General features: G+C 38.6%; 1 protein-coding gene across 2 annotated transcripts in view; it reads left to right on the top strand.

Annotated features, from left to right (window-relative positions):
- LOC149818688 (protein ENHANCED DOWNY MILDEW 2-like) overlaps window positions 1–16,523 on the top strand; it is a 120,106-nt gene extending 103,583 nt beyond the window's left edge. For both annotated transcript variants that reach the window (XM_089985337.1, XM_089985336.1), the window contains exons 14-19: window positions 1,367–1,408; window positions 6,883–6,993; window positions 14,528–14,599; window positions 14,725–14,843; window positions 14,926–14,989; window positions 15,080–16,523. In XM_089985337.1, the coding sequence (XP_089841463.1) occupies window positions 1,367–1,408; window positions 6,883–6,993; window positions 14,528–14,599; window positions 14,725–14,843; window positions 14,926–14,989; window positions 15,080–16,369 (1,698 nt within the window). In that variant the 3' untranslated portion in view covers window positions 16,370–16,523. The remainder of the gene's footprint in view (window positions 1–1,366; window positions 1,409–6,882; window positions 6,994–14,527; window positions 14,600–14,724; window positions 14,844–14,925; window positions 14,990–15,079) is intronic.
- The last annotated feature ends 6,723 nt before the right edge of the window (window positions 16,524–23,246 follow it).

The raw sequence follows: 23,246 nt of genomic DNA, 5'->3' as shown, positions 1-23,246 counted from the left end.
AAAGGTGTTTCTCTCAAGTACATTAGTATAATTAAAGATATGTATGAAGGAGTAGTAACCAATGTCCGCACTTGTGGAGGGGTGACAACCAATTTCCCGATAACGGTTGGGTTACATCAAGGATCTGCTTTAAGCCCTTTCCTATTTGCGATAGTGATGGATGAGCTTACGAGATCAATTCAAGAAAATGTACCGTGGTGTATGTTGTTTGCTGATGATATTGTTTTGATTGATGAGTCTAGAGCTGGGGTTAATGCTAAGTTAGAATTATGGAGACAGACATTGGAAGCTAGAGGTTTTAAGTTGAGTAAGAGTAAGACTGAATATATGGAATGTCGGTTTAGTAAGCAACGAAGTAGTGATGGGAGTGTAGTGAAGCTTGGTGAGCAAGATATACCGGTGAATGATTATTTCAAATATTTGGGATCCATCATTCAAAAGTATGGAGAAATTGATGGAGATGTAAATCATAGGATAAAGGTTGGGTGGATGAAATGGAAAAGTGCTACTGGAGTGCTGTGCGATCGTAGAATGCCATTGCGGTTGAAGGGAAAGTTTTATAGGACGACTATTAGACCCGCTTTACTATATGGTACGGAATGTTGGGCTGCCAAGAGACATCATATTCAAAAAATGAGTGTAGCTGAGATGCGGATGCTTAGATGGATGTGTGGAAATACAATAAAAGATAAGATTCGGAACGAAGAGATACGTAAGAAGGTAGGTGTTGCACCCATTGAAAATAAGATGCGAGAGAATCGTTTACGGTGGTTTGGACATATTCGGCGAAGGCCTAATGATGCTCCAGTTAGAAGGTTGGAGAAATGGGAAAATATATTAGTTAAAAGAGGTCGGGGTAGGCCTAGGAAGACTTGGATGGAGATGATAGGAAAGGATATGAATGCTTTGAACCTCACCGAGGACATGGCGTTGGATAGAAATGATTGGAGGAAAAGGATTCATGTGGAAGACCCAAAATGAATTTCTTTTTTGGTTCATATCGCTGACCCCAATTGTTTTGGGATGAAGGCGTAGTTGTTGTTGTTGTTGTATACAGGTGACTGTTTCCTTTTCTTCTTTCTTCATCTCATTGTTGTTTGCATGGTGTCATGGCATAGAGAAGCTCCAATGAGGCTAGGGTCAATCTAAGAAGACAATCTGTATGTGTTTTGGTATTAATTGTATTTGTGTGTGAAAATGAATATATAGCACGACAATAAGTAAGCTGAAGGGAAATGTCCTGGTATGCATATAGAGTTTCTTCAAAAGGTTTTTGCTTCACTGTTTTGTGCTTTTCTGCATATTTTTTCTTGAATTGTGCTTTCTTTTTTTATATAAAATAATTAGAAGAGTTAACCACATGCAGATTGTGGAGATGCTCCATTGGTACATCAACGCTGGTGATATGGTAAGAAAATGCTTGTGTGGTTGATGTTTTATTTCCCCATTTTATCTAATTTATCATCTTTTCTATGTGAATATGGCTGTAAAATTGTAGAATAGTGTGTGTAAGCCTGAATCATATTTCTGGATATTCTGCACCCTGTTTTACTTATGATCATGTCCAACTGATATCACATACTCTTGTTAGTGCACAAAGTTTTGCCTATAGGACTATTTGAAGATTTGAGTAGTGGTGAGCATGAGCGTGGAAACATCATTTACAAAGTTAGCATCATATAAAAAACACATCTACTTGTGCATGCATGCATGTAATTCATTAACTTATAACATGATACAGATATTATTGTAATTTAAAATTGGAAGTTGTAATATCTACAAACTGGATGTGCAAATTATGTGGTACTATGAAGTATGAACATATGAGGGAGATCTCAAAAGCATGCAAATTTTCAGATAAATGATTTATAAAAGACAACATATATGTTCCTAATGGCTTGTGTCCATGCATGCAGAAAAGGCAAATATAGCTTGAGTTGTCCATCGAGACCGATATACTCTTTTCTTCTTTCACGTTGTGAATATATAGTGTTATTCCTGTTATATCTCTAATCTATGTTTACCTGCATGTGGTTGGTTACTTTTAGTGACACTGCATTTTAAGCTTGTTTGATTTTCCTGTGGCAGTGTATTTTTCTAAAATTATTTTTTGGGAATTGAATTAAAGCAATTTATAGTAATCTATTTTTGAACTCAGATGTTTTCCATGCAGTTCGTTCTGTGGTGGGTGCTGTTAAATCATGACATGTTATTAACTGATTTGGATATTTGATGAGATTGTCCATTACGCATGCTACAAGTACTCTGTTTGGAAAGGCACTTATGGTGATATGTAGTACATGCATCCAGCAATATCATGGACTGCATATTTTAAGGTGTATCACAAGGATGTAGGATGCGGTTTTATGGTACCACATTGTATCATGTGGTATATAAACAAATAAAAATAAAAATATACAAACATTATAGAAATAAAAAACATCATTTGTTTGAGAAATTTATTCACAAATGAAAAATGATAAAAAGTGTTAAAACTAAAAAAGCAAGTCAACCTAGTTTCCTGAATATGGAATAGATAAAAATTGAATTCCATGGATATGATATGTAACAACTTGCAAATAATACATTATACCAACAATAAAAACAACCATATTTATCAAAATAGCGTTAGAGAAAAGGAAAACCACATAGGAAATTGTAAATGATTAGACAGTTGCCAGGTTCAGTACCCATTTATAGGTAACTTCATAGCTATATGTGCAACGCCCCAAAATTTTGAACTTGTAAACTTTTAAAAATACTTAGAAAACCTTTCAGTTTTCAGAGTTTTTATCAGCGGAAATGATTTTTTTTGAAAGGCAAAACAAGTTGACAACTTTGGGCACGTTACCATAAAAATCCATCATGGAGCCATCATTATCAAAAACATTTTAACAAGCAAATCAGTTAGCCAAAATATTCATTATGAAAACTATCCATTGTACAAAAGTTAGGGTTTCCCTTTTTATAAACTCAAAACCCAAATAGGTGACCAGGGTTTAAAATTGCGAGCAAGAGAGTGAAGTCTCAGGCCATTTTGCATCCTGCCATCGGTTGTCTGGTAGACCTACTCGTCACCTGTGCCCATAACTACGCATGCAAGTAATTTATGTACAATTGATTTCACATGCGGAGAACAGTTAAGTAAAGCATATAACCAACCCAAGATTTGAGCCAACACAGTAAGCAGTTCATGAAACTTAAAAGTGCATAACATTCAGTAATGTGAACATGATATCTTTAGTTTCGATATTTGCTGGCTTGTGGGTACACACAAACGTGAAATGTAGAAACAACCGAGACCGATCCGGGGGTTCATTATGTCAGATAGCTGACTGAGTCCGCTCCTAAGGGGACGGTCAGTGACCAAGAGAGAATTCCCCGAAGGCATTCGTGGTCACAGATACATCCTACTTCTGCAAAAATCCATGAGAGCTACCACCTAGGATAACTTCTGGTAGTCCCTTTCCCCTAACTCCTGACTGGGGAAGCCAAGTAATTTGCTCGTGGGGTGGTTGTTAAGAACCTGTCTATCAGAGTTTTTGTACCATCCATCCTTACTCTTAATGAACCGCAAGAGGTGAATGATCTTGACAAGGGTTAGTTAACTGCTTCCCCATTCTACATGCTCTGATCCTTTAGACCCAGTCGAGCATCTTGCCTGTAAAGGCGTAACATTACCATTTGGTGTGTTTAAACAAATATGCTTGTTGCAAGCTTCGAGGTTTCCTCGACCTCTCGCGTTACTCATCGTAGTACAACATGCCGCCCTTCTCTAAAGGTACAACTACAATGGTAGGCATTGGTTTCTCAAAAGATAACCCAATACAGAGCTTTGCATAATGTAAGTTCATGCTTAGTCTTCACCATAGAAGTATCATGCAAGGCTTAGGATCGACGCAGATCCAAACATTCTTCCCAAGTAACCCGGCTCGGTTTGAAGCTAGCTGCATCTAACAACATAAAGGGAAATGCTAGCTTTGCTATGCATGGCTGCGCACTCGAGAAGTCTGTAATCCACATAAGGACACCCCCTTCTCGAGACTGGAGTGTCGGTACACAATTTCGCGTCTCTTCGAAAAGAGCGAAAATTGGTACGCGCACCCGCACACCCTGCAAGGCTTGCATTGGACGGACAGAAGAAGCAATACCTTGCACTAGGTATGGCAGCTCAGAACAAAATCACCGAACAACAGAAAATGTGATAGCAAAGTCTGGGCACATAAAGCACGACGACAACAGAAAAGTAAATGCAGAAAAGTAAAGACAGAAGTAAATGCAGAAAATAAGCCTGTGCACATCAAGCGCGACAGCGACAGAAAGTAAAAGCAGAAACAGAGACAAAAAGTAAGTGCAGAAAAGTAAATACAGAAAGTAAGCCTGGGCACATGAAGCACTGCGGCAACAAAAAATAAATGCAAAGAAAAATAAGCCTGGGCACATAAAGCACGACGACAACAATAAAGTAAATGCAGAAAAGTAAAGACAAAAAGTAAGTGCAGAAAACTAAATACAGAAAGTAAGCCTGGGCAAATGAAGCGCGACGGCAACAGAAAGTAAATGCAGAAAAATAAATAGGACAAGGATTGTGAAACCACGTCCTTGAGTTAAAAACATATGTATATACTTATACGTATACATACATACATATATATATTTGTCCTTCGCTTTTTCATTTTTTAATTATCTTTCATTTGTTTTAGCATTTTGTTCGTTCATAGTCCTTTCACGCAACTTGTTCCTACCTTTGGGGGTTGCGGTTCTGCGTACGCCTGCGAGCGTAAGTGAGGACGGGCTCGGGCCACGAGGTGCGAGCATGCTCTGTTGCGTAAACTACGAAGTACCAAAGGTTAGTAAACAGGTTAAAGTTCAAAGAAAATAAGAACAAAACTAGCAAGGGGGGAGGCGAGGGTCAGCTACCAGAGTGAGTCCGGCCCTGCTTGCAGGCAACAGGGAGTCAGGGGTATCCCGCTGCCAGGCCGAGCCCAACCCTGCTTGAATGCTTAAAGGAGGCAGAAGCAGGGGCTTTGCCCCTGTCTGCGCGCTGGAAACGCCAAGGGTGGCAGGAGCTTGGCCCCTGCCGACCTGCAGGGAAGACAATCAGCGACAGGGGCTTAGCCCCCCACCGACTTTCTGAAAAAAAAAACAGACAGGGACAGGGGCTCGGCCCGTGCCGACTTGCCGAAGAAATTAGAAGACAGCAGGGGCTCGACCCCTACCAACTTGCCAACAAGAAGAACAGGAGGCAGCTGGGGCTCGGCCCCTGCTGGCCCATAAAAGCCCAGGTTGCCTGTTGGCCCATAAAAGCCCAAGTTGCCTGCTGGAACCTCACGGAGCCCTCATCCCCCTGCCTAACGGAAACACACAGAGGCAGGGGGCTCCGCCCCCCACCTGACGGAAAACCCGAGCGGCAGGGGCCAGACGGGAGGAGACAGGGCCTCGCCCTGCCTACCGAAAAGTTCGAACGGCAGGGGCCGAGTCCCTTGCCTGACTGAAGGAGGCAGGGCCTCGCCCTGCCTGCTGGAAAAACCCGAGTGGCAGGGGCCGAGGCCCTTGCCTGTTGGGAGGAACGAAGAGGAAGAAGACAGACGGAGAGAGGGGGGGGGGGGGGAGGGGTCTTCACTTGAGGGGACGCCGGCGGCAGTTGGGAAAAAATGAGCGAGATGGGAATGTGGGTGGCATCAGCTGGGTTTGGGGGCCCGACGTCCATCGGGAAAAACAACGGAGAGGGAAAGAGACAGAGGGGAGGGTCGGCGGTGTTGTCGTTGCCGACAACAGAGAGAGGGAGATGGGAGGCGAGAGTGAGAGAGAGATGGGCTGCGGTGCAAGGGAGGAGGGTTTTGAATGAGACCCTCGCCCCTCCCCCTGTGTTGCCTTGTAAAGGCACGGGGCAGTGCCCCAACCTTAATCGGGTTTTGGATCCGGATCCGACCTGGGCCCAACACTTTTTTTAACGTGGATTTTTACAATATGACCCACCAAATAAGAAAGAAAAAAAAACTTGTGTTATTCAGTTTTAAATTTTTCATCAATCACGACAAAAACAATACTGAAGTGAGGTATCTTATTCTTTTATCACTACTCTATTCATCATCTAGCTTGGGTCTTGCATAATCATTGGATTCATCATTTATTTGTTCCTTTTTAGCTTCCATTTGCCTTGAATCGGCATCATCATCCATCCCATGCTCCTCTTTCGCTTATTCATCCAGTATATCTGCAGTCTAAAAGTCATCGCAACTCTTCGCATTTCTTTGTGTCTCTTTGTGTTTATTTGAAAATAATATAGGTATATAACTCTATATGTACCCTGCTTGGTATTTTTAAAAATCAAATTTGTTTATAGAATATAGACAACAAAAGTAAAGTGTTTATGAAAATAAAATCTAGCCTCTGCCGGAGGAAGCATAATTCTGTTGGACCCGTTTGTACTACTTGCCTAGCTTAAAAGACCAAGCAAATGATGCCAATGGCAGCACCTCTGCCAAATATGGGGAGTTGAGGTTGATGTTGACAAGCGCTGAACTTAGGGGTGATTTTTCTATCTTGTCAAATTATCTTTATTCAAACCTGTTGGTATCAACCCTGCCTTTTGAAGGTTCAATCCTGAATATTTGTATTATGATTGCTTGGTTGCTCTCATGTATTGTCCATATATCTCAATATACGTTTGATGATGGTAGTTGTAGCAGCTCATAATTTTTGTTTTTGTCTATGACTTGGGCTTGATAATTGATAGTATCTCTGTTGCATACTTTCTTTTGGATGAAGCCTGATACTGTTAATGAAATTTACATTTGGATGATCTTTCAGTAAAATATATTTAGCCACTTTTGGAATAATAGCTTTTTTCAAGATCTGATCTATTTTCGATGTTTGCAGATTGTTGATTTTTGTTGTGGAGCTAATGACTTCAGCTGCTCGTTGAAAGACAAACTTGTAGAGACAGGGAAACAGTGCTCTTTCAAAAATTACGATCTTATTCCTCCAAAGGTAGACCTTGATTGGTCTAGTTTTTCATGAAAGAGCACACACAAGTATTTCAGTGATTTTGTGAAGATATTATATGATGCATCTGAATAACCTTTTCTGTTTGTCTCCATTTGCATATGTACATTGTGGTCTGTGGAAGATATATCTTGATTTGTTGGTGCTGTTGCCGTATAGCTCTCTCTCTCAGATCAGCTGCTTTTCTTCTTACACTTGTAAAAGAGAGTGGAATGGTGACAAAAAATATCATTTTTTTTAATATGCAAGCTGGGGGAAACCCCCATGGGATCCGAACTCAAAACCCCTCGATTATGAGTGTGACCTAACCATCAAGCTATATAATTCGACCCTTTTAAAATTGATTATTTGTAGCATATATTTTTTTTCTTGGAGGGAAAGCGGAGGGAGGGGAGGAGTATTAACTATAAAAGCAGGATACCGACACTGTGCTACCTTATACGGCTATAACTTGTGATTAATCATGTTTCTTCATTACACTTGCTTGTACTGATGCATGTAAAAGTAACTGCTAGTGATTGTTTTGTGAAACTAATCATTGTGCATTGGCCTGGATGTTTGTATTCAAGGTGTTCTATTTCATGCTACGTCAGATAACTTGAAGGGTCATTGCTGAATCTAGTATCGAACCTGAATACCTGGGCTTATGAGAATTGTCTCAGAAATATAATTCACACCTTAATAATAATATTGGAAAGATCGAATACATGGGCTTATAAGAATTGTCTCAGAAATATAATTCACACCTTAATAATAATATTGGAAAGATCCATTGATCATCTGTGCCTTGTGAAATAACAAATGCTGGACGTGCTTTCTGCAAATCCTATTCTCCGTGACATGAACAACATTATTTCCACTTTGTTCATGCTAAATTCAGTGCTCTGTGTTAAATTATGTACATAATCATATAATGTAATATATATAATGAGTAGATACATATACATATATATTAATATATGTATATGTATTACCTTATATATATAAAATATATATTTCTATTTGTTTAGCAGTAGGGGTAGTTTAGTCTTTTCCTCTATTTTACGCAGATTCACTTTATGAATGTGATTGTAAATTTATTTTATTTTTCTTTCTTTTTGCTTCTTTATTTCTTTTATGTAAAGTACCAAAAAGGTACCTTGGGGGGGGGGCACTAACATAGATGTTGGGCCCCTCCAACGGTCACATTTGTGACCGTTGGAGGGGCTCCAACGTCTATGAGTGGAGCCCCTCCAAGGCCCCCTTTGTGTTGTTATAAATAGGGGTTCTCCCCTTTGTATTTCTTCATGGCTTTGAGTCAAAGCCCAAGTGCTCAATAAAGTGATTCCATTATTTTTATGCCTTTGTGCATTTGTGAGTTTTTGTGAGTTGTGCTTTTATGCACAAGTGTTCTAAAGTGTTCTTATTGTGCATTTGTGCCGGGTTTATTATCAAGAATATTAAGGTCTTGATCTTAGTATCTTGTCGGAGATACTTTTACATGGTATCAGAGCCTCATTGAAGAAGGAGGATCGTGCATCTTCTCACTTGCAAAGTACCTCGAAAAACGTGCTCTCAAGTTGGTGAAGTTTTGAAGTTAACCATCTCCTTCGGGCTATATTTTAGAAGCAACTTTTGTCAAGAAAGGTTTGAAAATCCTTTAAGGTACACATTATTTTCTATCTTTCTTCCTCTCTAATGGGTGAAAATGACTCCCATTTCTCCCTTGGTTTTAAACTTAGTGGTTCGAATTACCATGTTTGGGCCGACAATATGGAGACCCATATTAAAGGGAAAGGCCTTTGGGGTTACGTTCAAGGTTCTATATCGGAACCCGAACCCAAACTTACTATCATAGAGAAAGGGGATATTAAGATTCTTGAAGGTGAAGATAGACAAAAGGCCCTAGAAGAATATTCCAAAAAGCATGATGAGTAGGAGGTGAAGAACTTCAAAATCTTGTCTTGGATTTTTTCATCCGTTGAAACCAAGATCAATGCTAACATCATTAAGTTTAAAAGGACCTCTGAAGCTTGGTTGTACTTTGAGAAAATGTATACTTCAAGGGACTCATCTCACAAATATTATCTCCAAAAGAAAACTTTGACCCTTCAACAAAACGATTTGTCTATTCGGGAATATTTTGCCGAACTATCATCTATTTGGGACGAGCTTGCTATGCTTGAACCAAAATGGAGCGGAGAAGCTATTGAATTAAGACACAAACAACCAGAGGTAGATCGATTCTTCAACTTTCTAAATGGTCTTAGACCCGAATTTGAGCAAATTTGGTCCTCTCTTCTATCCGCCTTCACATCTTCTTCTATTGAAGATGTTATCACCAAGCTAAGTGGTGAGGAAACCTGTATGGGGATTAGTAAAAATAATCCGAGCATCCTTGCTACACCTTCTCCAAATGATTATGAAGCGGTTAATGTTGTGTCAAGACCCGAAAATAATTTGAAGACCTACAAACCGCCCCACTTTAAAAATCAAGGACAAGGAGGAAATGATCAATATGGAAAAAGGGACTATAGCAAGTTAACTTGCCATTTTTGTAAAGAACCGGGGCATATCAAACCCATTTGTCCCAAATGGAAGAAGTTTCTTGCTGCGACTTTAGCATCCCAACCAGAAGAATGATCTTCTTCATCAAATGAGTCTCTTTCGCTTCAACAAATTGTAGATGCTCTTCAACCTCTTCTCAAAGTAGGCATTTCTGGAGCCGCTATGTCCTCCTCCTCCTCTCTCGGTAAGACATCTTGGCTCCTAGATTCCGGTGCCTCATTTCATATGACTCCAAGTTCTTGTTTTCTTTCTGATTATTCTAAAAATTTTCTTCCATCTTTGTCTCAACGGCGGATGAAACACCTCTTGAAATTAAAGGAATGAGCAATTTTGAAAAACAAGACTTCTTTATTCCAAAAAATCGTTTTATACCAAAACTAAACTTGAATTTACTTTCCGTTTCTCAACTCTTGGACTATGGTTGTGATATAAAATTCTCTTCTGATAAATGTTGGATACATGATCGCCAGTCCGGGAAGTTGATTGGGGAAGGCTCTAGGAGAGGAGACCTCTACTATGTTGATTTTATCAAAATTCCTAAGAATCAATTTTGTAATGTTGCTCAAAACAAAGATATTCATGTATGGCATAAGAGATTGGGTCATCCCAACATTGTTAAAATCTCTTATTTGCCTTTTATTAAACATCTTTGTAATGTAAATTTTGTTTGTAATGAATGTATTCTTGGGAAAATGAAAAGTCTTCATTTTTCTCAAAGATCCATGTTTACAACAAGATCTTTTGAAATTGTTCACTTCGATGTATGGGGTTCGGCTCCGGTGATATCTAAGGGAGGTTTCTCATACTATGTTATCTTTGTGGACGATTTCACTAGATTTAGTTGGATATACTTTCTTAAACATAAACATGAAGTTTTTTCAACTTTTAAAACATTTCATATGATGGTTTTAAATCAATTCAATGGAAATTTAAAAATCCTTAGAACTGATTCGGGTGGCGAATATCTTTCCAATGAATTCAAAAGTTATCTTGAAAATCATGGTATTCTTCATCAATAGTCTTGTCCGAAAACTCCCCAACAAAATGGGTTGGCTGAACGAAAACATAGGCATATTATTGAAACAACACGAACTTTGCTCATTTCACAAAACATTCCGAAAAAACTTTGGGCTGAGGCAGCCCTTACATCTGTCTATCTCATAAATAGACTTCCATCTAAAAACTTGAACAAGATTTCCCCATTTGAAAAATTATACGAAAAAGAACCTGATTATAGCAGGTTAAGGGTTTTTGGATGTAAGTGTTTTGTCCTTACTGATAAAAATGACAAACTTTTCCCTAAGGCCATTCCTTGTGCCTTTCTTGGTTATTCTGAAACTCAAAAAGACTTTCGTTGCTATGATATTAAAAGTGATAAACTATATGTTTCCAGAAATGTTAGTTTCTTGGAAAATATTAGTGGTTTCGAAAAACTTGAATCTAATGACGAAAATATAGACTATTCCTTTCTGTTTGATTTATTGACAGAAGATGATGATTCTAGTGATGACGAATCAAATCAAAATGACCTAAGTAATAATGAAACCCATGTTGAGCCCTCAACGCTTCATCAACATATCAACGAAGAACCACATAGAGATCCCATAACCTACTCTCATAGAGATAGGAATACTTTCAGAAGTGCCCTCGAAAGATATGATGATAGTGAGACTACTCCTCCGAGTGAGGAAAACCTTCGTAGGACCGAAAGACCAAGAAAACCCCCTTCTAGGTTCATCTCATATGAGTCTTTTTCACCTAAATATAGAGCCTGTCTAAGCACCATTCACTCTTACATAGAACCTAGGAACTTCGAGGAAGCAAGAAAATGTTCAGAATGGATAGTCGCTATGAATAATAAACTTGAAGCTCTAAGAAAAGCAAAGACATGGGAGTTTCAAGACCTCCCTAAAGACAAGAAAGCAATATGGTGTAGATGGGTGTTTAAGGTCAAGACTAAGAGTGATGGGTCCCTTGAGAGATACAAGGCCCGTTTAGTTGCAAGAGGATATGGTCAAAAATATGGGATTGATTATGATGAGACCTTTTCCCCAGTAGCTCGGATGGTCACCGTCCGATGTCTTATAACCGTTGCCTCAATCAATAAGTGGAACATCTATCAGATGGATGTTAAGAATGCTTTTTTAAACGGAGATCTAAACGAAGAAGTATATATGGATGCTCCTCCTGGAATGGAGTCTCCTAAAGGAAAAGTGCTTCGCCTTCGAAAAACACTTTATGGTTTGAAACAAGCCCCCAAGGCTTGGTATGATAGGTTTAACTCCGTAGTGTTAGAAAATGGTTTTTCATCCTGCTTCACTGATACTGCTTTGTTTGTTAGAAAATCTAATGCAGGGATTGTTATTCTGCTGCTATATGTGGATGACATGCTTATAACTGGAAGCGATTCTAAAGGGATTAAAAGCATAAAATTCATTTTAAATGATAAGTTTGAAATGTCTGACTTGGGTTTCTTAACTTATTTTTTGGGTATTGAGGTAGCATACTCTCATAGAGGATATTTTTTGTCTCAAACTAAGCTTGCATTTGAGATTATTGACAGGTCAGGTATTACAGACGACAAAATTTGTGAAACTTGTGCTATAGTAGGAGCTAAAATGAAGATCGATGATGGTGTTCTTCTCTCCGATCCTACTCCCTACAGACAACTAGTAGGATCGTTGATGTACCTAAGTATTACTAGACCAGATATCTCACATGCTGTGCATACTGCAAGTCAGTTTCAGCATGCACCAACTTCTGTTCACATGGGTGCTATCTTACGTGTCGTAAGATACCTAAAGCACACTCTTAATAAGGGAGTTTTTCTATCTTCCTCTTCCGAGTTAAAATTAATTGCTTATACTGACTCTGATTGGGGAGGTGACCCAAATAACCGTCACTCTACCACTGGTTTTTGTGTATTTTTAGGAGACTCATTTATCTCATGGAGATGCAAGAAGCAACAAAAGGTGTCTCTATCATCAACTGAAGCTGAATATCGTGTCATGACGACTACTACCATGAAAATTGTTTGGATTCATCAGTTGCTGGAAGACATGGGGATCATAATTGAAGGGCCTACCAAGCTATGCTGTGACAACAAAAGTGCGATTTATATTGCTAAAAATCACACTTTTCATGAGCGGACCAAACACATAGAGATGGATTGTCACTATGTTCGGGAGGTGTACCTCAAAGGAAGCATTGACCTTTCATATGTCACGTCTGAATATCAGTTGGCGGATTTCTTCACTAAAGCCTTGTGTGCTTCGCGTTTCAACTTCCTTCTTAGCAAACTCTCGGTCATCCTTTCCTAAGTTTGAGGGGGGGTGTTAAATTATGTACATAATCATATAATGTAATATATATATTTTATATATATAAGGTAATACATATACATATATTAATATATATGTATATGTATCTACTCATTATATATATAAAATATATATTTCTATTTGTTTAGCCGTAGGGGTAGTTTAGTCTTTTCCTCTGTTTTACGCAGATTCACTTTATGAATGTGATTGTAAATTTATTTTATTTTTCTTTCTTTTTGCTTCTTTATTTCTTTTATGTAAAGTACCAAAAAGGTACCTTGGGGGGGGCCACTAACATAGATGTTGGGCCCCTCCAACGGTCACATTTGTGACCGTTGGAGGGGCTCCAACGTCTATGAGTGGAGCCCCTCCAAGGCCCCCTTTGTGTTGTTATAAATAGGGGTTCTCCCCTTTGTATTTCTTCATGGCTTTGAGTCAAAGCCCAAGTGCTCAATAAAGTGATTCCATTATTTTTATGCCTTTGTGCATTTGTGAGTTTTTGTGAGTTGTGCTTTTATACACAAGTGTTCTAAAGTGTTCTTATTGTGCATTTGTGCCGGGTTTATTATCAAGAATATTAAGGTCTTGATCTTAGTATCTTGTCGGAGATACTTTTACACTCTGAGCATCAGCACACACATGCATGCCAAATATGCCAATCACGTTTTTCAGGGGACTGAAGCTCCGAAATATAAATATTAAAATTTTAGTTGTAAAGTGACTTTTAAAAAGGAAGGTTTTAAAATGTAGTCAATTAAGAATTGAAACATTGAAAAGAACAATGCAGTTCTTTATTTCCTTTAAATTTTGATAAATATGTGATATGCTAAATTGGGTTTGGTTAGGTAGACTTGAAATAGGGCAACTCTCTCTTTGCGGTTACTTTTTTGTGCATAGAATGCTAGAAGATGACACTGTAAAAGGAAAGATTTTGTTGTTTTTTGCAGAAGGAAACCATGTTCACTAATTATGAAGGACTTTGACGTCCACTTTTTTCTGTATTAAACCCTTATGAACCCAATAGTTTCTTGTATAGTGTTTAGGATTTGCAGTCACTTACCATCTGTGTACCCTATTGCATGTATAAGATTTTCCGCCACTTACCATCTGTTCCTTAGTGTATGTGTCATTATATGGGCTGGAGTTCAAGCTAGTACACCTGTAGAGAACTTTTTTTTTAAAGAATAGATATGAACCTAATCTTGATGGTTTTCTCAGAGAATAGCTGCAGATCTGCAATTGACTGGCATCATACCTGGTTTGAAACTGGTCACTTGGCGAGTTTAGTATTATGGGAGTGGTTGACAGGAATTTGCATTTGAGATGATTTCAGTTTAAGTGTTACAGCTTTAGTTGCTCTGGTAATTGGTTACTTGGTTAGTTGCTCAAGCGATTGTATAAGCAACATTTTTCATCACGAATATTGCAAGAAAATCATGTGGCATCCTTAAAACTATGTTTTAACTGTGATGGTTCTCATCTTCAATTTATACTCGTTTCTTTTTTCAAGAATAACGCGAATAGAGTATGCTGCTGCAACCAGAAAAAAAATGCTATTAGTCTGCTCTCTTATGGTGATGCAAGTTTTCTGAATTTCACCATACAGTCAAAGAAATAGATCTTTATATGATCTCTAATGTTTGAATTTGCAGAATGACTTTGAGTTTGAGAAGAGAGATTGGATGACTGTGCACCGGGACGAGTTGCCAACAGGATCACGCCTGGTATGGTTGTAAAAGCCTGCCTTGTAATTTCACCTAGCTTATGCAATTCTGAATCAGTCTTTTATTTTGTTGTCATTAAAATATGAAAAAAATTATTTTGATGACCCTTGTTTGATGGCATTAAGGTCATGGGTCTTAATTCTCCTTTTGGGGTTAAAGCGGCTCTGGCGAACAAGTTTATTGATAAAGCCCTTGAGTTCCGGCCAAAGCTCATTGTGCTTATCGTTCCACCAGAAACAGAAAGGCAGGGTCTCTTTCTTTGGCATATGTACCTACATCATATGTTGCACAGGTCATATAGGTTAATGTTGACTTTCTTTTAACAGGTTAGATGAGAAAATGAGCCCATATGATCTAATTTGGGAGGACACGGGGAAGTTCAAGGGAAAGGTTTGTTGGCCAACTTATCTTTGTTGCATTTGTTCATAATGCAGTCTATTTCATCTCTCTCTCTCTCTTTCTCTCCCTCTCTCTCTCTAGGCATTTTACCTGCCAGGGTCTGTTAACGTGGAGGACAATGATATTAGTCAGTGGAACACAAAGCCACCTGTTCTCTATCTCTGGAGTCGTCCTGATTGGACATCAAAGCATCGGAGTATAGCCACAAAACAAGGGCACACGTCCGAGGATAAAACTGAAGCTGCAAACGATGATGTGGAAAAGGTTCAGGATGCTGATGCTCAAAATGAGAAGCCTCATGCTGATCAGAATGAGAAGTCTGGTGCCAATTTCACTCAAACTCGCAATGAACAAATGGTCACGGAACCTGAGAAGCGGATACCTACTTCTCCATCTAAGTGTAAAAGCTCTAGCAGGTATGAACGAGAGGACAAGGTAAAAAAGGATGGAGTTGTGGATCAGAGGAACAAGAATGTGACTGAGAGAACTGACCAAGTTTATATTAAGCATGTTAAAGGCAGAACTGAGAAACAGAAGCGACAGAAAGACAGCCACCAAACCAAAGTCTTGGAGCCAACAAACATCTTGAAAGAAAGGCCATCTGAAACATTTAAGTCTCCCATGATAGATGGCAATGAAGAGATGTGTGAATTGCAGCACAACAATACTGCTTCTTTCATGGACACAGACACAAGATTTAGAGGTCCACCAAACAGTATACCGGATGGTGAGTTTTTGGACATAGAAAGACGCTATTCTAGGACCGGGGATGACATGTTTTCAACAGGGACTTCAAATTGCCTATCTGGTAATACTCATGGATTTATGAGTAGGGAACCAGAATACAGGCATCACAGTTTGGAGGACCGAAACCCTAGTTTTCTGAGGGAGAACAATGATGAAACTTTCCGAGCTGGTGCCATGCCGAAACCCTATGGTGGTGATTTGGTTGAGAAGTATGGTCGACCTGGTTTGGATTCCAGGTTGCAGGTTAGGCTCTATGGCCAACAGAGTCTGGATGATTTTACTCCACAGAGAAGCGCCTACCCATTGGATCAAGATAGGTCACGAATGGGCACTTTGGGGCCATATTCCGCATTTGGACCATCGGGTGTCTCAGCTGTCCCTTCATATGATCCGTTAAATCCATCTTCCATACAGAGGTATGTGCCTTGTCTTGATGAGATGAATTTCAGCAGACCAAATATGTACACTCCAGAAACTGCATCTGACAGAGGTAGTAGGTCCTTTGGTTCCATGATGGAGCCTGGATCCCAAAGCAGTTTTCAACGGGACACAATGAACTATTCTGCGGGATCCTACCGTGATTTTCCACACCGAAGCTCATCTGGTGGTTGGATCAATGACTAGAGTAGTGATGCAACTGCCTTTGGCCTTCTGTACATATGTTTATTATGCTCAGCTCATCAGATTGTGATTTTTCTTCCTGAAGGTGGTTTGTAGTTTTGTTTATCCTGAAAGAACTGGACGGCTATTTTCTTCACTCAATTGCTAATCTTTCTGCTCGTCTTGCATGTGAAACTGGTATTTTTCTACGGTGTGGCAACGTTACTTGCAGGTAAGTCCTTTACCAAGAACATGCTCTATAGACCTGATTATGGAACTGGCAGTCTTGTGAGCATGTTCAGTTGGACTTGCATAACCAACAAAAAAGTAATGGAGACCATGGTAATGGCGTGAATTTCGACTTGAGCCATCGGTGTCCGTGCTAACTACGCCTCGATCATCTGTTTAGGTGGGCTGTAATATATTTGTTCTGTGGCTTTCTAGATCTGATAGTTTTCTTGAGACCTGAAAAACATTGTTGTAGCCGCACCAAAATCTGAAACCAAGTTACCATCGGGGGGCTGCGCTTGTTTTACAGCAGTCAGTGCACGTCACCTTGTGTTGGGACGTTGCAAGTTCAAAACCCAATGGTACCAGTTGTATAACTGGTGGGGGTCTGCCTAGCCCCAGCTTTCTTTTTCAAAAAAAAAAAAATCTGAAACCAAGTTCGGAGGCTGAAATGTGCAGGCTCTGAATTTCACTTGAGATGAGAATGTCGCTTCATGAGTGTAGGGATGTCGATGGATCAGATTTGGATTTGCTAATTAGTCTGTTTTTGGCAAGGTTGTTAAATGCGATGAGGCGAAGCGAGGCGTTGAGCCTGCGCTTCGCCTCTGAGGCGTACGCATACGCCTCTCACAACTGGTATGGAAGTGAAGCGGTGGGAGGGAAGGCAGTAAGAGAAGGACCACGCGCCCAGCTGGTACGGAAGCGAGTGATATGCCGGTCGTCCGGTGGTCGGAGAAGACTGAGCAGCAGCTGCAGCACAGCAACTCTGGTGGTCGGTGGTCACAACTGGTCGGAGGTTGATGAGGGGCGCATCACAGCAACGCCTCAGTACCTTGAGCGTGCGCCTCGCCTCTGAGGCGTACGCTTCAGTACTGAGGCGTACGCCTCTCACAACACTGGTTTTTGGGTTCAGCTTTGAATTTGCTATGCAGTTTTGCATCTAAATCCAAATCCAAGCCAACTGTGAATCGGACAGATTCGGACTGATTAAATTGAGATTGACCCGTTTACATCCCTAAGTTCATCACCACCCGAGGATCTTTGGTGACAATTTCTCCAGCCTGTGTATTTTGTTCAACGTGCAGTTGCCTGTTAGCTCAATTTGGATCTGGTGGCACTGATGGCTCCATTAAGATTTCCAAAGATGTTCCCATCCATTAAGATTTCCAAAGATCATTCCTGAAAAGATTGGTCAATCAAAATCCATACCCTAACTAAAAAAGATCAGGTACAATGTGATTTCACACTCTTGGTGTGCTGCTGCACCTGATCACCCTCCATCTTGGGGATAGGGCATCAGTTTGTGGCCAAAAAAATAATCGGAGGGCGTTCAGGTGAAGTGGCACACTGAAAGTGTGCTATTGCACCTGATCCTCCCTCCATACCCTAACCATTCATATTTTTACGCCAAATCTTGATTCTACTCTTGCAATTTTTGAAAAAACCAGTTTTGCCTTTCACACCACCTCCTCCCATCTTCTCTACTCTTTTTATTTATTTAAAAATGATAAATTTCAGTTGTTCAAAAGTCCAAAAGTACACCTTTTTAGATTGAAATGAACTCATCGGTGTATCTCAACTCCAGCTTGCTACTATATGACAAAAATGACGTATTTTAAAAAATGCCTTAGAATTTACCAAATCCGATTATTAGATAGTATCATAGGTTTTCAAAATTTTTTAGCATTTTTACCCCTCGCAAATGCAAATTTTTTATTTTTGCGCATCATGATGCTAAAATAATACACTTACAAAACATATCAACAAAATCAGATCGGAGGTTGTGATATTTCAAAAAAGATTGCAAAATTCTAAAAATTTGAGAAACTCATGATGAGTTTCGCGCGATCACCTGCGAAAATCATAAAAGTTGTGAAAGTTTGATAATTGCAAAATTGTGGACGAGTATTGCATGAAGTATTGCAAAATTCTAAAATATTTGCGAAAGTTTGATATTTTCGAAATTTTGTGAAATAATGACAGTTCATTTTTCAACCTCTTTTTTGCATTCAGATGCCCTGTTTTTACAACCATACGGTTCTTATGGTTCCCAACTCTTTCAGTGATTTTTAGATGACACTTCGACGACATTCAAGAAAATATTATGGCGAATATTATGTATTGACTATATGTGAAAAATTGCACATAAAATTTTAAATTTGTGAATGACTGAGAATTTTTTACTATGAATGTAGATTCCTTTCTAATTTAAAAAGAATGAACAAAAATTTGCATATACCTTGCGAAATCCTTTCTCGAATTAAAAAAAATAACGAAAATTTGCATGTACCTTGTGAATTTTTTTCTTAAAGCAAAAAAACACTAGTTACAAACATATGTTTATTCCTTATTATATACACATTATACACAATTGATTCTTATAAACAAATGAATCACTTATTACATAAATAATACATATCAAACAAAAGACAAGATCAAATAACTTTATTCTCTATTATATATACAATTCATTCTCATAAATAAATCATTCACTTATTACATACACAACATATAAACAAACCAATCAACTATTATATAAATAATTCATTCTACTCAGAAAACAAGAATCAAACAAGTTCATTTCCTGTTATATACACAATTCATTGTACTCAAAAAACAAGAATCAAACAACTTCTTTTCTTAAATGGGCTATTTCTACATCCGCTAGCACTTGTTGTAGCCAAACTTCCTCTTGGAAATATCTTTCCCACCATCGTACTAGTCTTTCAATTCATATTCAAACAAAGTGGGGTAATCACTTTTCTTATCCTTCATTGTACCATGGATTGTTTTACTAACTACTTCACGACGACGAGGTGTTCGTTGAACAAAGCCAAACTATCAGACCACTTGATTGGTTAGTTGCTACTCAACTTCGTTCATGATATGCAACCAAATGTCACTCCTTGTGAGGTCTCTTACGTGCACAACTACATCATCACGGTCTTCATCTGTCACATCTAAGTTATGAGCACCATATTACCTAAAACGTAACAAACATCATGAATACCTCAAACAAAAGAATGAACACCTCTAACAAATTATTTGAAGAAAACTTACATGTGCTTCAATGATGTTATGTAATTGTGTTATGCAAGATGACCTATTAATATTAGGACCCAACCCTCTTCGATTATTTCTATCATCTTTATCACTTGTCTGTCTTCACATTACAACACGTAAAAATTCAGGAAAAAGATTATGTTTCAAGGGTCTTTCAATGGATATGTGATCTCATATCCAAACCTATAAGGATCAATACAAGGATCAGTACCATATCAACAATTTATAGATAACAAATGCAAACAAATATCAAATAGAAAACATGAAAGAATAAATACCTTTAACAAAACCAAAATGCTTGCAATATTTTTTCTACTAGTCTTGCACTCAGACAAACCTGCATACAAGTATACAAGAATGACAACTCTTCAAGCATATTCATCGATGAAAATCAATGGTTATAATATTTTCAAGTATGATTCATGGTTTGTCTTTCCACCCGAGTTGATGAATAAGCATGCACCAAAAAAGTAGAGCAAGAATGCTCTGATGTCGTTTTGCAGTTTCTTTTTAGCCTTTCCTCTAAAAGTCGACACTAGCTTCTCAAAAGATCTCTGTCAATATAGGGTCATAGTGATTCCTTAACTATGATAACTTGATCTCAGCACCATCCCACGCCTCATCATCTACATCTATGAGGACACAACCCAAATCCTTGAATTCATCTGATTCAACAAGGGCTAGAAACCACAAGTGTGCTTTGTGTCAGAAGAATCGGTGCACACAGGATGGTGAAGGCTTATGTAGCTGCTGCACTAACATGCACATATTCAGTAGTTATGACATTTTTACTAATTAAAATGTAAGTGCAAAAATTAACAAATAAACACATGGCTATGCATAGCATGCATGATGCATGTACACAAACTAGTGATAATTATATGAAATATAGAATAAACATTTAATTTTATACCTTCATTAGTACTATATATGTAGTCTATATTTGGTACTAATGAATGAATGAAATCAGTACCAAATATTCATTAATTATGGTGATATACTCTTGATTTACATAACTTATAGTATTGAATAACTATAATGTTGACTCCAAGACTTTCTTTTGTTTTTGAAAGACATCTTAAAGATATTTTAGACCTTATGTTCATGAATTATGCTTATACAATAAAAATATCAAGTGTTTACACACAAAAACATGTGGCAGTTACGAATGACAATTTTAACAATTATTGAATGTAAAATTGATAATGAATATACAAAATAAATGTAGAAAAGTACCTGGCCCTCGGCACCAGACATTTTTTACTATTGTGACTTCTTACTCGAAGCATGCACTCTCGCCGAAGGAAGGGGAGGAGGAACCTCTTGTGCACTATATAGCCTAGCATGGTTCTCATCTACCTTCGAGCCCTTGCTCTCTCTACAGATCCCTTGCTCTCTACAATTGCCCCAACCCCAGCCTCACTCTCCTCCACACAACTCCATCTGATCTATTTTGCCACTACTACTATAAGTGACAACATCTCCATCTTGTTCAAGACAGATATTGAGGTTGGAAACAACCTCACCGTGAGCCAATGACTTAAACTTCTTCACCAATGAGTCTCTTTCTTCATCTTTCGATGCTTTCGGGATAGAAGACAAATATTTGGCCACAATATCATCAACTTTTCTTGCAGAATCAACAAGATTTATGGGCCTGTCTGAAAATTTTAGCAGCTGATTTATTGAAAGTACATAAAACTACTTGGATGAGCACAAATTTTTTTAATGTACCTCGTTGAGGTTGTATTTTTTGTAAACAAGATCTCACAATCAAATTTTTTGTACTAGAGTAGAATCCCCTTCTATCGAAATGACAAACCTATTATATGTGTCAAGAAATGTCTCATGATACACCACATAACCATCAAATCCTACAAGTCCTTCAGGCTGTGTTATTTTTCCTTTTTTGTGATGACATGTGTAAATTGTGTATTTTTTATCTTCTTTGGTGTCATCTCGTAATAAAAAACTTAATTCCTACGATAACAAGAGGGGTACAATCATAATTCAAACAACAATAAATTAGATAATATATATATGAAAAAAACCCAAAAAAACTAAAAAAAATCAAGAAAACTCACATGCAATTTTCTACACGTCGAAAACTCCAAAAAACACCAATTAAACTAAATAATATACATGCAAAAACAAGCCCGCCGAGGGATGTAATTGACACATACAACCATTTACAAAAAATGTTTTACCAAAAAAATAGTAGAAAACTATTCACCGAAAATAATTGTATTTGCCATTTTATTATTGGCACTGAGGACCGCATAAATGACATTTATTTTTGTGCCTCTTGAGGACTACAAAAAAATACTTGTGAATATACATATAAGTGAGGTTTCCAGAAGGATAAAGATGGTTTGCATGGTTATTATGGCCTTTTGTGTATAATATGTGATTTTACTATGGCATTTACTATTTTACGATTTGTAGTGAGGACTGCATAAATCACGTATTTATTTTTAAGCTTCTTGAGGACCATAAAAAAATACCTGAGAATATATATTGAATTGACGGTTACAATAAGGATAAATGAGGTTCCCGTGGATATTCGTGACTTTTGTGTAAAATATATGGATTTACTATACTATTTGTGATTTAAAATTTTTTATGGCATTTGATAAAACACACCATTTTTGCTGTACAGTGCAATCATTTCCCAAAAAACACACTATTATGATTTAACTGTTTAGGTTTAGAGGTGGGCACTAGGCCAGGCAACCTGTGGGCCGGCTCAGCTCAGGCCGCCATGAGCCAATAAATTTGTCCCTGACCTGGCTTAGCTCGAAGCGGGCCGGGCGGGGCCGGCCTGAACCGTTTAGGCCCACCGGCCTAATAGGCAGACCGTGGGCCTGGGTTTCCCAATGGATCAACACGAACCGGGCCTTTGGCCGAACCCGTCAATTGATAAGTCGGCTCAACCTGTTGCCCACCCCTATTTAGGTTAAAAAAAATCACGAACAGCGCTGCAATGACCGTTAAGATGCAGCATGAATTTTGATTTTGCCCTTCTTCAATCTCAATTGTGTTCAATGACTCCAAACAATCTCTCTCTCTCTCTCTCTCTCTCTCATCATTCCTCAATAAAGTGGGCTAGAACTAAGACCAAGTGGTTCCCTTTCATCCTTTCCCAATAAAATGGGCGAGGAACAACAATTATGCCATGTTCAGATTATTGCATGCTTGAGGCATAAAAGAACAATCTCAATAGTTAGGAATTCTTTTTTTTTTAGGTTTAGTTACGCAGAGAATCCCAAAGTCCAATACCAACTACCAAGTAGATCATAGAACAACTCCCTCGAGGAAAAACTCTATGGCTAAGACCCTCACGGCCTCACCCTAGGGCTTATGTTGGGTGCCTACTTGTGCACAGGATTCGAACATTGACCACCCATCTAATAGCTAAAGCCCAACCCCCTATTGGGCAACATAGATAGGAATTTGAATGTGGTTCAGCGGTTAAGGTCTAAGTCAACAAAGGCTCAACACCCCAATCCACCACGTTGAAATGAGTGATACAATACATGAAAGTTGTTACTCCATGTTCTTCTGTCAATTGTTCCTCCTTCGCCGCCTCTTCCCTCTCCTTCCTTTATCT

The sequence above is a fragment of the Nuphar pumila genome, chromosome 13 (assembly GCF_984573655.1).
Source record: "Nuphar pumila chromosome 13, dmNupPumi1.hap1.1, whole genome shotgun sequence".
NCBI lineage: Eukaryota > Viridiplantae > Streptophyta > Magnoliopsida > Nymphaeales > Nymphaeaceae > Nuphar > Nuphar pumila.
Note: the sequence above shows the minus strand (reverse complement) of the source record. Positions and strands in the feature narration are given on the sequence as shown.